Source organism: Moschus berezovskii, chromosome 17, assembly GCF_049115385.1.
Source record: "Moschus berezovskii isolate FMDL1 chromosome 17, NW_MosBer_1.0, whole genome shotgun sequence".
Classification (NCBI taxonomy): domain Eukaryota; kingdom Metazoa; phylum Chordata; class Mammalia; order Artiodactyla; family Moschidae; genus Moschus; species Moschus berezovskii.
The window spans coordinates 20,622,727-20,639,047 of NC_142476.1; the positions used below are offsets into that span (position 1 = coordinate 20,622,727).

The 16,321-nt window shown below is 36.9% G+C and overlaps 1 protein-coding gene across 3 annotated transcripts in view; it reads left to right on the forward strand.

Moving 5' to 3' along the window:
- Nucleotides 1–16,321, forward strand: part of DTL (denticleless E3 ubiquitin protein ligase adapter) — a 53,344-nt gene that overhangs the window by 14,359 nt on the left and 22,664 nt on the right. For all 3 annotated transcript variants that reach the window (XM_055419041.2, XM_055419042.2, XM_055419043.2), the window contains exons 6-11: nucleotides 1,670–1,735; nucleotides 6,265–6,377; nucleotides 7,612–7,685; nucleotides 9,383–9,486; nucleotides 9,791–9,895; nucleotides 12,941–13,053. In XM_055419041.2, coding sequence (XP_055275016.1) covers nucleotides 1,670–1,735; nucleotides 6,265–6,377; nucleotides 7,612–7,685; nucleotides 9,383–9,486; nucleotides 9,791–9,895; nucleotides 12,941–13,053 — 575 coding nt within the window. The remainder of the gene's footprint in view (nucleotides 1–1,669; nucleotides 1,736–6,264; nucleotides 6,378–7,611; nucleotides 7,686–9,382; nucleotides 9,487–9,790; nucleotides 9,896–12,940; nucleotides 13,054–16,321) is intronic.

The following is a 16,321-nucleotide window of genomic DNA, read 5'->3' on the forward strand; positions in this document are numbered from 1 at the left end:
TCACTTAGCATAATCTTCAATCTTAGTTTTCTCTCTTCCTCAGATGGAATGATTTCTGTTGATTTATCTTCAAGTTCATAGCCTTTTTCCTCTGTTCCCTCCATTCTACTCTTAGGCCTATCCAGTGAATTTTATCATTTCAGAAGTTGTGGGTGGTGGTTCTAAAATTTCCATTTGTTATTGGTAAGTTCTGTTTGTTTCTCTGCTGAGATTTCTTATCTTTTTCATTGTCTCTTTATTTCACTTGACATAGTTATATATATTTTACAACTGGACCTGATAAATCAATATCTGGGTCGTTTTGAGGTTGACCTCTGTTGATTTCTTTTCTCTTGAGAATGACTCATTTTCCTGACTCTTTATATGACAAATAATTTAAGATTGTACCCTGAGCATTGGGAATGTTATGTTGGACCCTGGATTCTGTAAAGTATTTGTTATGTTGCTCAGAAAAGAGTTGGTGTTTTCAAACTGCACGGTCAAATGTATAGGAAAGCAGTCAGTTCAGAAGATCAGATCTCAGTTCAGCTCTTGCTGCTCATCCATACACAGTTCAGGAGTCAGCCAGAGATGTGCATGAAATATAAATACAGTATGAGGGTTTCCCATTCTCTGCCGTCTCCAGGGTTCCCTGCGTCTTCTTACAACTTGTGTTGCCCAACTCTCCTTTTCCTAATTCCTCTAGCTCGAAAGGTGATCTTTCTATTGGCACTTTAGCTACCTGGTCCTGATGGTACAACTCTGGCTGCCCTCAAGGTAAAACCGCAAAAAACCAGTAACTTACCCTAGACCAGTCACTTGCTTCAGCGGTTGACTTCCTTCCAAAAATTGCGTGTTTTTGTTCATTGTTTGTGGGACCCTCAAGTAATTGTTTTTGTATTTTGACCTGAGCACTTACCAAATAAATCCGTCTACATTAGCTGCAAATTAATGCAGGTGGATTAACTTGATAAGTGCTCACTCGTACAGGAAGCATAATTTTTTTGGTTTAATTTTTAAAGAGGAAAGCATGACAGGTAAATTGGAGTTCCTCCTGTGTTTCTTCCTCCAATGTCACTGCCCTCCTTCCATCCCCAGAGTCAACTCCTTTCACACATTTTATATTGATCTAGTTTATAATTTTATACTGAGAATACAGCTTGGAAATTCGGAGTATGGGCTGCAGATACATACTGCCAAAAATAGTCTTTGCAAGTTACGTATCATCCCTATGCCTTAGTTTGCTCATCTGTAAAATGGGGGTAATATTTCTCACCTAATTGGGTTGATAACAAGGACTGAGGTGTTCTATAAAAAAGATCACCTATAAAAAAGGATAGTGTCTAGAACTCAGTAAGGATTCAGTATATTTTGGTTATTGATTATTTATCATTATTCTTAGTACAATGTTAGTATATAAGGTAATATTTCATGTGGTGTTAGGAAAAATTAGAGGTTTATTCTATCAAGTTTTTGCTCAGTGTAAGCATTTTGAGTTCTAATTCTTTCCCTTCACAGCTTTGTTTTCTCTTATTTGTATTGAGCTATATATTTTATCACTTTTAGTCTCCAGTGTCAATACAGTACCTAGCATATAATAGATACCCTTGAAACCTTATTAATAAATTGAAATATATGTCTCATTGACTGGTTTTGTTAACTTCTCGATAAATTATTTATGTGTCTACAGCTGTCTTCTGTACAGGGGGTAGAGATGGCAACATTATGGTCTGGGACACCAGATGCAACAAAAAAGGTAATCTAGTTCCATTTTAATTTTGACAAATGTGCTTCAGTTCAATTCAGTCGCTCAGTCATGTCCGATTGCAACCCCATGAACCGCAGCACACCAGGCCTCCCTGTCCATCACCAACTGCTGGAGTTCACCCAAACCCATGTCCGTCGAGTCGGTGATGCCATCCAACCGTCTTATCCTCTGTCACCCCATTCTCCTCCTGCCCTCAATCTTTCCCAGCATCAGGGTCTTTTCCAATGAGTCAACTCTTCGCATCAGGTAGCCAAAGTATTGGAGTTTCAGCTTTAGCATCAGTCCTTCCAATGAACACCCAGGACTGATCTCCTTTGGGATGGACTGGTTGGTTCTCCTTGCAGTCCAAGGGACTCTCAAGAGTCTTCTCCAGCACCACAGTTCAAAAGCATCAATTCTTCTGCATTCAGCTTTCTTTGCAGTCCAACTTGCACATCCATACATGACTACTGGAAAAACCATAGCCTTGACTAGACGGACCTTTGTTGACAAAGTAACGTCTCTGCTTTTTGTCCTTCTAAGGAGTAAGCATCTTAATTTCATGGCTATAGTCACCATCTGCAGTAATTTTGGAGCCAAAAAAAATAAAGTCTGACACTGTTTCCCCATCTGTTTGCCATGAAGTGATGGGACCTGATGCCTTGTTCTTAGTTTTCTGAATGTTGAGCTTTAAGCCACCTTTTTCACTCTCCTCTTTCACTTTCATCAAGAGGCTTTTTAGTTCCTCTTCACTTTCTTCCATAAGGGTGATGTCATTTGCATATCTGAAGTTATTGATATTTTTCCCAACAATCTTAATTCCAGCTTGTGCTTCCTCCAGCCCAGGGTTTCTCATGATATACTCTGCATATAAGTTAAATAAGCAGGGTGACAATATACAGCCTTGACGTACTTCTTTTCCTATTTGGAACCAGTCTGTTGTTCCATGTCCAGTTCTGACTGTTGTTTCCTGACCTGCATATAGGTTTCTCAAGAGGCAGGTCAGGTGGTCTGGTATTCCCATCTCTTTCAGAATTTTCCACAGTTTATTGTGATCCACGTAGTCAAAGGCTTTGGCATAGTCAATGAAGCAGAAATAGATGTTTCTCTGGAACTCTATTGCTTTTTCGATGATCCAGCAGATGTTGGCAATTTGATCTCTGGTTCCCCTGCCTTTTCTAAATCCAGCTTGAGCATCTGGAAGTTCACGGTTCACGTATTGCTAAAGCCTGGCTTGGAGAATTTTGAGCATTACTTTATTTTGAGCATGTGAGATGAGTGCAATTGTGCGGTAGTTTGAGCATTCTTTGGCATTGCCTTTCTTTGAGATTGGAATGAAAACTGACCTTTTCTAGTCCTGTGGCCGCTGCTGTTTTCCAAATTTGCTGATATATTGAGTGCAGCACTTTCACAGCATCATCTTTCAAGATTTGAAATAGCTCAACTGGAATTCCATCACCTCCGCTAGCTTTGTTCATAGTGATGCTTCCTAAGGCCCACTTGACTTCACATTCCAGGATGTCTGGCTCTAAGTGAGTGTGAAAGATCACACCGTCAAGATTATCTGGGACATGAAGATCTTTTTTGTAAAGTTCTTCTGTGTATTCTTGCCACCTCTTTTTAATATCTTCTGTTTCTGTTAGGTCCATACCATTTCTGTCCTTTATTGTGCCAATCTTTGCATGAAATGTTCCCTTGGAATCTCTAATTTTCTTGAAGAGATCTCTGGTCTTTCCCATTCTATTGTTTTCCTCTATTTCTTTTCATTGATCGCTAGGAAGACTTTCTTATCTCTCCTTGCTATTCTTTGGAAGTCTGCATTCAAATGGGAATATCTTTCCTTTTCTCCTTTGCTTTTGGCTTCTCTTTTCACAGCTATTTGTAAGGCCTCCTCAGACAGCCATTTTGCTTTTTTGCATTTCTTTTTCTTGGGGATGGTTTTGATTCCTGTCTCCTGTAAAATGTCATGAACCTCCATCCATAGTTCATCAGGCACTCTGTCAGATCTAGTCCCTTAAATCTATTTCTCACTTCCACTGTATAATCATAAGGAATTTGATTTAGGTCATACCTGAATGGTCTAGTGGTTTTCCCCCCTTTCTTCGATTTAAGTCTGAATTTGGCAATAAGGAGTTCATGATCTGAGCCACAGTCAGCTCCTGGTCTTGTTTTTGCTGACTGTATAGAACTTCTCCATCTTTGGCTGCAAAGAATATAATCAGTCTGATTTCGGTGTTGACCATCTGGTGATGTCCATAGGTAGAGTCTTCTCTTGTGTTGTTAGAAGAGGGTGTTTGCTATGACCAGTGAGTTCTCTTGGCAAAACTCTATTAGCCTTTGCCCTGCTTCATTCTGTACTCCATGGCCAAATTTGCCTCTTATTCCAGGTGTTTCTTGACTCCTACTTTTGCATTCCAGACCCCTATAATGAAGAGGACGTCTTTTTTGCATGTTAGTTCTAGAAAGTCTTGTAGGTCTTCATCGTACCGTTTGACTTCAGCTTCTTCGGCGTTACTGGTCGGGGCATAGGCTTGGATCACCGTGATATTGAATGGTTTGCCTTGGAAACGAATAGGGATCATTCTGTTGTTTTTGAGATTGCATCCAAGTGCTGCATTTCGTACTGTTTTGTTGACTATGATGGTTGTTATTCCATTTCTTCTAAGGGATTCCTGCCCATTGTAGTAGATTTAATGGTCATCTGAGTTAAATTCACCCATTCCAGGCCATCTTAGTTTGCTGATTCCTAGAATGTCAATGTTCACTCTTGCCATCTCCTGTTTGACCACTTCCAATTTGCCTTGATTCATTTATCTGACTTTCCAGGTTCCTATGCAATATTGCTCTTTACAGCATCGGACCTTGCTTCTATCACGTCCAAGGGAAGAGAAACCCAAGTAAGATGGTAGGCACTGAGAGAGGGCATCAGAGGGCAGATAGACTGAAACTACAGTCACAGACAACTAGCCTATCTAATCAGATGGACCACAGCCTTGTCTAACTCAGTGAAACTAAGCCATGCCGTGTGCGGCCACCCAAGATGGGCGGGTCATGGTGGAGAGGTCTGACAGAATGTGGTCCCCTGGAGAAGGGAATGGCAAACCACTTCAGTATTCTTGCCTTGAGAACCCCAAGAACAGTATGAAAAGGCAAAATGATAGGATACTGAAAGAGGAACTCCCCAGGTTGGTAGGTGCCCAATATGCTACAGGAGATCAGTGGAGAAGTAACTCCAGAAAGAATGAAGGGATGGAGCCAAAGCAAAAACAAGACAAATGTGGTATTGCCCCATAATAATTCTGAATGAAAGAATTGATGATTTCACCTGTTTACCACCAGGGGGCACAGGTTCATAATCCCTAATTCTCTGTTTGGTTTACAGGTTCTTAATGATTTCTTCAAGTATTACCCTCCAATTTACCTTATGAACTATAAGCCATTTATCTAAATTAATAATGGAAATGAAATTATTAGTACATGATCTTTCATTTTAATTTTAAAAATTTGAGGACTTTTAAAAATTGGATTAAATTTAATTATACTCACATTGCCCCCCTGGTGCCATTAAGCAGAAAGCAGTGATCATATCAAAGAAAGAAATGGCAACCCACTCCAGGATTTTGTCTGGGGAAAGCCCATGGACGGAGAAGCCTGATGGGCTAGAGTACACGGAGTCACAAGAGTCAGATATGACTTAGCAACTGAACAACAATGAATGATTGTCTCCCTGCTTACATCATTTTTTAAAAAATTATTTGTAATGGACTATTTTTTAGAGCAGCTTTAGATACACAGCACGATTGAGCAGAATGTACAGAGTTCTCTGTATGGATGTACCCCTGTCCTCACAGTCTCTCCCACTGTCAACATCCTGCACCAGACTTGGACATTGGTTACAACTGGCGAACCTACACTGATCCACCATTATCACCAGTGTCCATCTGTACTTACCTAACATTATGGTTCACTGTTGGTGTTATGCATACTCCTGGTTTTAACAGGTGTGTAACTGGCATGTGTCTGCCATTACAGTGTCATGCAGAGCCACTTCTCCTAAGACTACTCTGTGCTCCACCTGGTCGTCATACCCTCCCTCCTAAACCCTTTCTATCACTGACCTTTTACACTATCTCCATGGCGTTGCCTTTATCAGAATGTCATATAATTGGAACCCTAGAGTATATATAGCCTTTTCAGATTGCCTTCTCTCACCTAGTAATACGTCTTTAAGGTCTGTGATATATCATTGTCTACTTATACCACACTTTTATTCATACATTCGCCTACTGAAGGACATCTTGGTTGCTTCCAGATTTGGGCAATTAAAAATAAAGTTGCTATAAATATCCATGTACTTATTTCCTTTTTATATATTATAATCTCACACAAGAGATTTTAGTACAGTGACCCTGCTGGCTTCTAATTTTACTAATTTAAAACAATATAATTTTGAGATCTTATATATAAATGTTACATTCAGCATGGGAATACATTTCTGAAACCTGAACCAATTATGTTCTGAAAAAAATATTTTTCAGATGGATTTTACAGGCAAGTGAATCAAATCAGTGGAGCTCATAATACCTTAGACAAGCAAACCCCTTCAAAACCTAAGAAGAAACAGAATTCCAAAGGGCTTGCTCCTTCTGTGGTAAGGTTTTATAGCTGTGTACATGTGTACAGATCTTGACAGCATCACAGAGTCTCATTTTGGGGAATTTGTTGGGCATAAAATGAGAGTGATTCAGTTAGCGAATGAGAGTCTTTGTTCCCTCTTGATATCAGTGGTTTATTGTTTAATACTCATTCAGCACCTACAGTACTAATTCTCAAACTCTAGGGTGCAATGGAGTTACTTGGGAAATATGTTAAAAATTCAGTTTCCTGAAACTCATCCCTAGAGATCTCCATGCTTGCACATCTACAGTAGAATAACTCATTAGGAGAGGGAGATGTGTGGTTTAAAAAGCATATTAACTACCATGGTACCATATTCTGTAGGGCAAAGGAATCCCTGTTGTTTTCATAATACAAACTGCAGAACAGATGTGATTTTTATTTATTTATTTTTAAACACACTTGGCAAAAGATTTCAAAATATTTTGAGAAACATTGGGGAAAATATAAATACCTCTTTAGCATTTTACAGTCAAAGTTCAAATAGTGCCCATAATAGAGCTTTTTTTCTTTAAAAAAAAAAAAACTATCAGTGTTTCTTAATTTATTTTTCTAGTACTCCTGGTCTGTAGGGTCTAAGGTAATGTTTTGGGGATGTGTGGTTGCTAAAACATTAAGACTTAAATTACATTGGCATGAATGGAAACTGACGGGGCTAGCGTGTAGTCTTTGGAGGCCAGATGAAGTTAAAATGAGTAACTTTTCAGACATTTCATCAGATTCTGGGGCCAAGAAAACTTAACATCAATTAAGAGGTAAAACTCCACTAGCTCCTTTAGATTTTTCAGAGCATGTAACCATCTTTCATCTATAATTCTTAAGACACTCCTATATGGTAATCTGGAAAGATAGCAACATTTTATAGATGAAACATGCACAAGTTAAATGAGCTTCCTAAGGATACACAGTGGGAATGATTTTAAGTATAGCCAGTAGATTTAGACAGGTACTAAAATACTGTGTTAATCACCAGTTTGTTTCTTGAATGCAAGTCAAAGTGTTCATAGTATGATATAAATTGATGTTTAGGTCATTTTCTTGCTAAAATTACTTCTTGGTCTGCAGTATATATTTGATTGGAGGGGAAAGATTTAGTGTACTTCAATTTAGGGGATAAAGGCATCATTTTAGCGCCTTGGTCTCTTAATAGTGAAGATTATTATACCCCAAATAGGATCTTCTTTTTTTATTCTTCCTTGTACTATTAGGATTTCCAGCAGAGTGTTACTGTGGTCCTCTTTCAAGATGAGAACACATTAGTGTCAGCAGGAGCTGTGGATGGGTAAGAAGAGTCTTTATTTCTTGGTTCTTTGGATGAGCTTTCTTTCATGAACTGTGATGGAGAAGTCACCTAGTCCCATTGTTTAATGTGTGTGCGTTTAACTTTCAACAGAGTACCCAGCTGAGAAGAACTCTAGATCACACTGGAAAATATCTAGTTATTAGGACTCTTGCTCAAATAATTAAATGAGATAATTGTCACAGTTAGCACATTGTCTAGCACTTAGGAGCAGCGTTGGCGCCTGCTGCTGTTACAGAGACGCTTGATGGGTAACTTGCTTGTCTGTGCTGCATAATTTTATCAATGTTTTCCCATTATGTATAAAAGATATGTTTATATTATACTGTAGTCTGTGTGTAAGATAGCATTGTGTCTAAAAAAGTCAATGTACAGATCTTAATTTAAAAATATTTTATTGCTGGAAAATGCCAAAACAATATGAACAGTAACATCAAAGATCACTGATCACAGATCACTATAGCAAAAATAATAATGATGAAAAATTGAAGCATTAGGAGAAATACTAAAATGTAACATAGAGATGTGAAATGAGAAGGTGCTCTTGGAAAAATGGCATCTACAGACTTGCCACAACCTTCAGTTTGTGAAAAAAATGGAATATCTGCAAAGCACAGTGAAACGAGAAATGCTTGTATTTGGGGTTTTATCTTCTTTAGTTTAGTAGTAGCCTAAAAGATGAAACCTGATTCTGGGCATGTAATTGGCATTTCAGGTAGTACTCTAACTAGATTGATGTTAAGGCCTAAGGACTTTTCACATACTTTCCATCCATGATTGGTCTAAATTTTTGGCTTCCATATAAGTTTGTGATACTTCTTGATTTTTTACTCTGTTGGAATTAAAGTTCATTGAGTATAGGGGCTCTTTCTTTTTAAAATATTCTTCTTTGCCCCCTTTTTGCCCATTATATCTCCCAAGATATCCCTTTCTTCAAAAAATTTAATTTAAAAAATGATGGCTTAATAAGCTAAGATTTCTGTTGTGTCCTCTAAACAGTAAAACTCTTAAACACTAAAACTCGTCCCAAATTCTCAGGCACAAATGAAGGATTATCTAAAGGTTATTAGTTACATTTGTAAATGGCTTTCTTTGTGAAAGCTTTCTTTCCAAGGAATACTGCCCTTTTATATCCAAGCTTGTGTTTTCAAGTTGTCTGCAAAGTAGATCTCGAAAATTAGGAAAATTATCCCAATAGTTGAAATGTAAAAGTACTCTATTTCACAGGAAAAGTTGTTTAGACTAGATTTCTTAATGAGTTAATGTATAGAGATACAATCATAGGGACACAGTTTCCTACTTAATGATGTCAAAGGTTACATGCTGAATGTTAAAGGCTTAGGAAGTGGGTTATTTTTTTTTTTTTTTCTGAAAACAATGAAACAATGACTATCAGCACTCAACTTTCATCTTCCTTTTCCGCTCTCTTGAAGTAAACTCAGGGTGACCCATCTGTGGGTCAGAACACATCTGTTTCCGTTCTGCTAGAATTGTTAGCCTGACACTGGAGACAAGAGTATGAGATAGTTCAATCTGTTTCCCAATGAAATATCCTCACTGTAGCTGGTTGATGTGCCAGAGGAATTAGATTTAAAGTCATTTCACATTCACACGTAGTTGAAACTGATTGGTGTTGGAAAAGGACTACAAAGTAACTATTTCTTCACCTTGATTTTTAGCATAATCAAAATATGGGATTTACGTAAGAATTATACTGCTTATCGACAGGAACCCATAGCTTCCAAGTCTTTCCTGTACCCAGGTAGCAGCACTCGAAAACTAGGTAAGCCTTTGTGTATCCTGTAGGACTCTTTTGTAGGGCTTTTTTGGATGTGTAAGTTTTGTCAGAATTTTAAAATAAATATCAGGCTAGTTTTCAGCAACTGTTATTCTCAGTTGACTTGAGAAACTAGTATATGAAAGTATCTTTTTGAAGTTACAAAAATTCAGAAGAAAAATTTTGGTTTGTAGAAATTTGGGGGAACAAGAATTCTGATGATACTTCTTATGAAATGATCTGAAAAGATCATTTTCACCTCCGATCTACTCTGTCTTCAGCACTTGCTAACTCAAATTCCTTTTTCCAGGATACTCAAGTCTGATTTTGGATTCTACTGGCTCCACTTTATTTGCTAACTGCACAGATGACAATATCTACATGTTCAATATGACTGGATTAAAGACTTCTCCAGGTAGGATCTTAGTCACTCAGATTCTTTCCTGGAAAATAATATGGATTTTTTTCATTAATGGTAATTTAATGTTGTTTGTTTTTCCTGTACTGAATCTATGACGACATATAGGGGCTTTGGGGTCTTTGATCAGCTCCAGTGATGTTTTAATTCGTAGATGGACTTACCTTGTGATGATTTCACAGGTGAGCAGAATCCTGCTCCCTGTGGTGGCTTCATTTTAATAGTCAGTGTTTCCCGAAATTACGCCCCTTTAGGTGGATTATTTCAGTGTTTGTGGGGTAGAGAAGGCTGTTCTATTCAGCTTTCGTCCTGTGTGTGGGTTTTTTGTTAAAATTAGGGTGCTTAGTTTTAAGCCCTCAAAATAGTTCCTACCTGCCTCAGCCTTCTCTTTAATGTTGGACAGAGGCTATTTTATCTCTGGATGTTTTTCCTAATCTCACTTTTTTTTTAACAAACTTAAGAAAATTGTAAGTGGAATATATAATTTATAAGTGGATTATAAAAAGCTTATATATTTTATATTTATATATATGTTACCTATCTTTATAAGTGGAATATATAAAGCTGATAAATGACATTTTAAAAAATTAGTTTCTCAAGCATATTCTCAAGAGGGTTAGAATTACATCATTTTAAGGACATCATCAATTGTTTAAGCAAGCTACATACTTGTAACCTACCTATTTATTTCTCATGTATAACTGTCAGAAAAAGACTTTGAATTCTATAACCAATCCCCAGAGCTACCCAGTTCCCACTAAAGTAAGATGCATTGATAAAAAAGAAATCTTGAAATAGTGCAGAATTTAGCTGGGCATTTACAGAAGTTTCCTAAGACTGACCCCAAGCCATTAGTAGGACTTCAATACCTGTGACAGTATCACACGTGGCATTTTTAATGCCCGCCTTAGGTCTGATGTTGTCTAAACAAGAGTAAGACTGTTTGGAAAAGGAAAGAGGTTTTATAACTTTGCTTGCTGTCTCCTTGATTGAAATTAGAACTTGAACAACTCCTGGTTTCTTTAGCCATATAAAACAAACTCTTCAAAATTTTTCCCTAGAAGATGAAAGCCTAATTATATTATCAGATGTCCGAGAGCTTTTTCTATATCATTTTGTTATGTGTGACATCAAAGGGGGCCTTAAATTTAGTTGTTCTTCTGCCATCAAACAAATATATTTGCCCAAGGCCACTTAACTAATAATTAAGTAACCTTTCCTCTGTACTCCTGAAATTGTTTGATTGGCTCTCATATATAGATAGGTAGTTAGGTAGGCAGATAAGTATGTTCCTTAGAAATTGACAGATGTGTGTGAGAGAGAAAGAGAGATGTAGTAATTGCTTGTCTTTTTCAAAACTTAAGGTCCTGAACTCAGTACTTGATCTTCTGTACCTTTAATTCACAGCATTTTATTATACTAAGTGATGTTTATAAGGACGACTCTGAAGCATCTTTATGAAGACTTTTAAGAGCCCAAATTGTCAACAATTAAACTAATTAAAGCCAATATAGGTTTAGAAGGATTTTTTTCTATGAACTTCATGTTGGCTTTCTTAGACCAGCAGAGGGCAATAAATACTTAAGAGTTTAGTGGGAAATTTGGTCTATAGTTTTCCATCCGTAGCTCAGAGCTGAGAAAGATGAACATTTATAGTTTTGGAATTGTATTCAGAATAAAGGATCCTGTTTATTTTGTGAGGATTTATCTGTCATAGTAACTCTATAATACATGTATCTGAATTGATTCATGTCTTGCTTAACTTTAACAGTTGTAGTATTTGATGTGGCAGTGTATTTGACATGCAGGGTTTTTCTTGAAGAGCTTTAAATGCAAAGTTTGTTTTTTTAATCCAATCTTTTATTCTAGCAAAAGGAAGAGATTTTTGTGAGTACTTAATGAAAAGCTGTTAGTTCAGTTCAATTCAGTTGCTCAGTCTTTGTGACCCCGTGAACCGCAGCATGCCAGGCCTCCCTGTCCATCACCAAGTCCCAGAGCTTACCCAAACTCATGTCCATTGAGTCGGTGATGCCATCTAACCATCTCATCCTCTGTCGTCCCCTTCTCCTGCCCTCAATCTTTCCCAACATCAGGGTCTTTTCCAATGAGTCAGCTCTTCACATCAGGTGACCAAAATATTGGAGTTTCAACTTCAACGTCAGTCCTTACAGTAATAATTCTTTTTTCCCCCTCCGTTAGAAGATTGCAGTGAAGTATTTTTTCCTTCCTGAATGTATCCTTAAATTTTCCAATGACCGAGATGTTTTTTATTTTATTTCCTAGTAGAGTTCTGATGCCTGAGGCCTCAGGTTTTGGTCTCCTTAGGCTGGAATTAACATATCAAGCACATTATGCTAGATTGGATAGTGAGGAGTCTAAACCTAACCTAGTTGGAGTATCTTGCATATGAATATATAGTTTACCTCACTGGCCACTTCTACTCTTCAGCCTGCTTAAAGTCGAGTTTAAAGGTTACTGCGTCTCAGATAGACTATCCATAAATCTTAATTTAACTCTCCTTTCACTGATTTTTACCTATTCATACAACAAATATTTGAAGATTTCCTCTGTTCAAAGCATTATAAAGTCTGAAGTCTAATGAGGAAAGAAAAAGATGTTTGTGAAATATATCCTTAAGAGATTTGAAGCTTAAGAGGAAGAAAGACCAATGTTTAATACAGTGGAAAAAACCTAGCCTGGGGTGGAAAGAGACAGTCTAACAGAGGCGTTTTTACTAAAGGATTGGACACTGGCTCTGTTCTTCCTTTAAGAATATTTTTTGTCACTTTCTTCTCAGTAACTAACTCCATACCAAGTATTTGGGCTTAGATCATGAGATTGGGTCTAATATAAAGCCTTTTCCTAGGATTTCCTTCTTCTGCCAGTGTCCAGTTCTTTTTTAATTTCTGACTTACTTGACCATCTGCTTCATTAATCAAATACATTAATAAAACTTATTAGGATATGTATACTGTCTGCATTTATTTGAAAACTGGAAATAAAAATAATCAAGTAATTTGATTTTTTTTTTCCTTCTGGCAGTGGCTGTCTTCAATGGACATCAGAACTCTACCTTTTATGTTAAATCCAGTATTAGTCCAGATGACCAGTTTTTAGTCAGTGGCTCAAGTGATGAAGCTGCCTACATCTGGAAGGTAAGTTACCAAACTTTAGCCTTTCTATATCAGATGTTTAGTAAAAATTTCTTTTTGCCTCTTAATATAGCCGAAGCTTCACCCTGACTGTAACAAAATATATCACACTTTCACGGTATGCTTCTCAGAAATAAAATTCATATCCTCCAGCAGATGCACAGATTATGAGGAAGTTGAGAATTCAGAAGACTGAAAAGACTCTTGAATACTTTGTCCTGCTTCCTGGAAAAACGTGCTGTACTGCTTTACTGCCCTGTGTTTTCAGACTTTCTTAAAATTTTGTATTAATCTGGTACAGTATTTGAATCTTACACCCCAGTCACCCATAGAACCTTGCACAAAACATCATTCAAAGATATTCATGTAATAATTGTATTTTTTATTCTCCTCTAAATGGCTAGTTGTCAGGTTATTAAAATAGATGTGGCTGCTTTGTCATTTCTATATTTCTTTAATAGCATTATTTATTCATTTATTTATTTTACAGATTCCCTGTTTCTGTTACACAAATTTATAATTTTTTGTTTTTACATTTTAAATAGTGATTCCAAAGCAGCTACTATAGGCTAAGAAATTTAAAGCTATTCATTTGAAGTCAAGTGTAGAAAACTGAAATACAAGTAGCACTTGCTAAACACTGGAAAATGGCTTTTGTGGAATAATTAATTGTAGAAATGTCTGAGTTCAAAGGAAAAGAGCATTAAGGTATTTTCCTAGGGCTAGAAATCATTATCTTCTGGATTGCCCTATAATTTTATAAATGTCATAGACATTGGTGAAATAAATGATCAAACTTTATTGATTTTAGATTTTAGAATCATAGTGACTGAAACTTCATAGACCTGTAGGTTCAATATTATTAATTCCCTTTTCAGGAGACAATTGTATCTTCTTTAGTCCTGCCAACTTCTAGGAAGTCATATCTTTAATGCAGGATAGGAGTAGATCCTATCAGGTATGAGGCATAATTCTTCAGCTTAATTTCAACTAGTCCTGAGGGAGGTACTAAAAAAATGATTAAATGTAACACTACCTTCTCAAAAGCTTTAGTAACAATAACCTTGATGATCACAGGGTGGAGATATTGTTCTATCCAAGATGCTTTTTGTTTACCTTGCCTCTTTTTCTTGACACACACCTACTGTATTTTTAAATGAAAATTTTCTTGTAAAATATATACTTGAGACCCTCATCTTATAAGAGTTTTACATAACTTCTTGTCTATAAAATTCTTCTTACTTGAGCTTTAAACTAACACTAATGTTTCTGTTTCATAATCTGGTCTTATGCTGCATATTTATTATCTTTTGGTTTTTCCTTCCCTCACTGTCTTACCTACATTCCTTTTTCTGCTTTGGTTCCCAACTTAGCTAGAGGATTTTATTCCTACCAAGGTCAGTATCTTTTAAATTTTTTTTTTTTAAAATAAAACTGTAGACATACCAAAAAGCATGATAAAAGGTTATGCAAAAAACAACTTAGGCACTGATATTTTAAAATCAATTTTTTAATTATATAGTTATGTGTGTGTGTGTGTGTATGTATATGTATAGTTTATTGCCAATACTTTTGTTTGTTTTCTGGCTTTGTTTTGTGTCTTTTTTTTTTATTGCCAATTTCTGAAGTTCCTCTTAGCTCTGGTACAGAGGATTGCGTTGGGTTTTGTTTTTTTTTTTTCCAGTTCCAGGAAATCTGGGTTGAGGGATGCTTCCTCTCCTTAAAGACAAGCAGTACAGATACTTGGCTGTTCATTAGTAACTCATTTTCAAGCATCCAGTCAGTGGGTATCACACACATGGGTGACCCTTTCTGAATTCTAGGCTGGGTCACATGTCGGTGCTGAGTGATGTGGTTCAGACATGATGTTCTCCTGCCTGTCCACACATAACTCAGTGTGCAGGTTCTGATATTTGAGATCTTGGCAAACTTACTGCTCCTAAAATTGAATTTGCCTGGTGAGGTGGCTCAATTTCTCTTTTCCATGGTAAGAAAAGGAGGGTGGGGTGTAGTGTGTAATTTAAAAACACTTACACACAAGCTGAGTAGTCAGGCCATTAGGTCAGAATTCTCTCAGGTATGAGGATTTTCCTATGCCAAAAAAGCCCATGGGCGCAAGAAAATAGGGTGAAAGAATGGAGTTTTAGATCTCAGGGCGGAAGAGAATGAATGGCCTTCCAGTCCTAATTGCTGCCCACCAAAGAGGAGATGTAATTTAGTTAGGCTTTCTGACACTGAGGCCCAAGAATAAAAAGACTTATTATTATGTTTTTTTCTTATTTAATTTCCTACCCCTTGTCCTACCCTAACCCCTGCCCCCCCTTCCCTGGTTCATTTCTGATAGAGCCACTGAATAGTATTGAAGTGGTTATAAATAAACTGATTTGGCACCGTCATTCTACCGCTGACTGGCGAAACATTGAGCCTGACACTTTAGGAAGTGTAAATGATCTCATGGCAGAAATGAAGATTAGGTTTGGTCTCTAACTGGGCAGAGTAAGGAGGTTTTTTGAGGAAAGGTGTTGATCTTTTTTGCATGTTCAACTATACAAAATGTTTTATGAGGTCTGTACGTTAGGGCCAGTTGCTTCTAAAGGTACCTTCATTGTTCTGAGAGTTTTAACTTAGGAATTTCTCCTGCCTTGAGTTAAGCCTTTATTTTGTCACAACTAAAATTTGTAAGAGAAGGCAATTTTTTGTGTTTTGACCTTTCCCAGAATGCATAGATGAAAATGTCTCTTGGACTTAATAGTCTCCTCTTCCTATTTAAAAGTAGACGGATGTTTTCAAAAGTGAAATCATATCATTATGATAATATTTTTATTATAATTATTATAATGAATATTATAATGAAGTGACAATAAATAAAAAGCATATTTGAATAAGAATGAAAGATTTAAGTCACCTGAATTTCATTAGAAGAAATTAATCTGGAGAAGGAAATGGCAACCCACTCCAGTGTTCTTTTGCCTAGAGAATCCCAGGGATGGCGGAGCCTGGTGGGCTGCCATCTACGGGGTCGCACAGAGTCAGACACAACTGAGGCGACTTAGCAGCAGCAACAGCAGCAGTGCCTTAGACACTTAATCATTAGATAAATAAATCCCTGATTCTGTTAATTGTTTTAAATACAAAATTAATGAAATTTAAATATCTCAGTTCAAGAAGAAACAATGAAAAAGAGTCAAATAAATTTTTTCACTAGACATTCTTTGAGAGTGATACTGCATGTATTATTCCTGCCTTACTCTTATCTGGGCTTCCCTTGTGG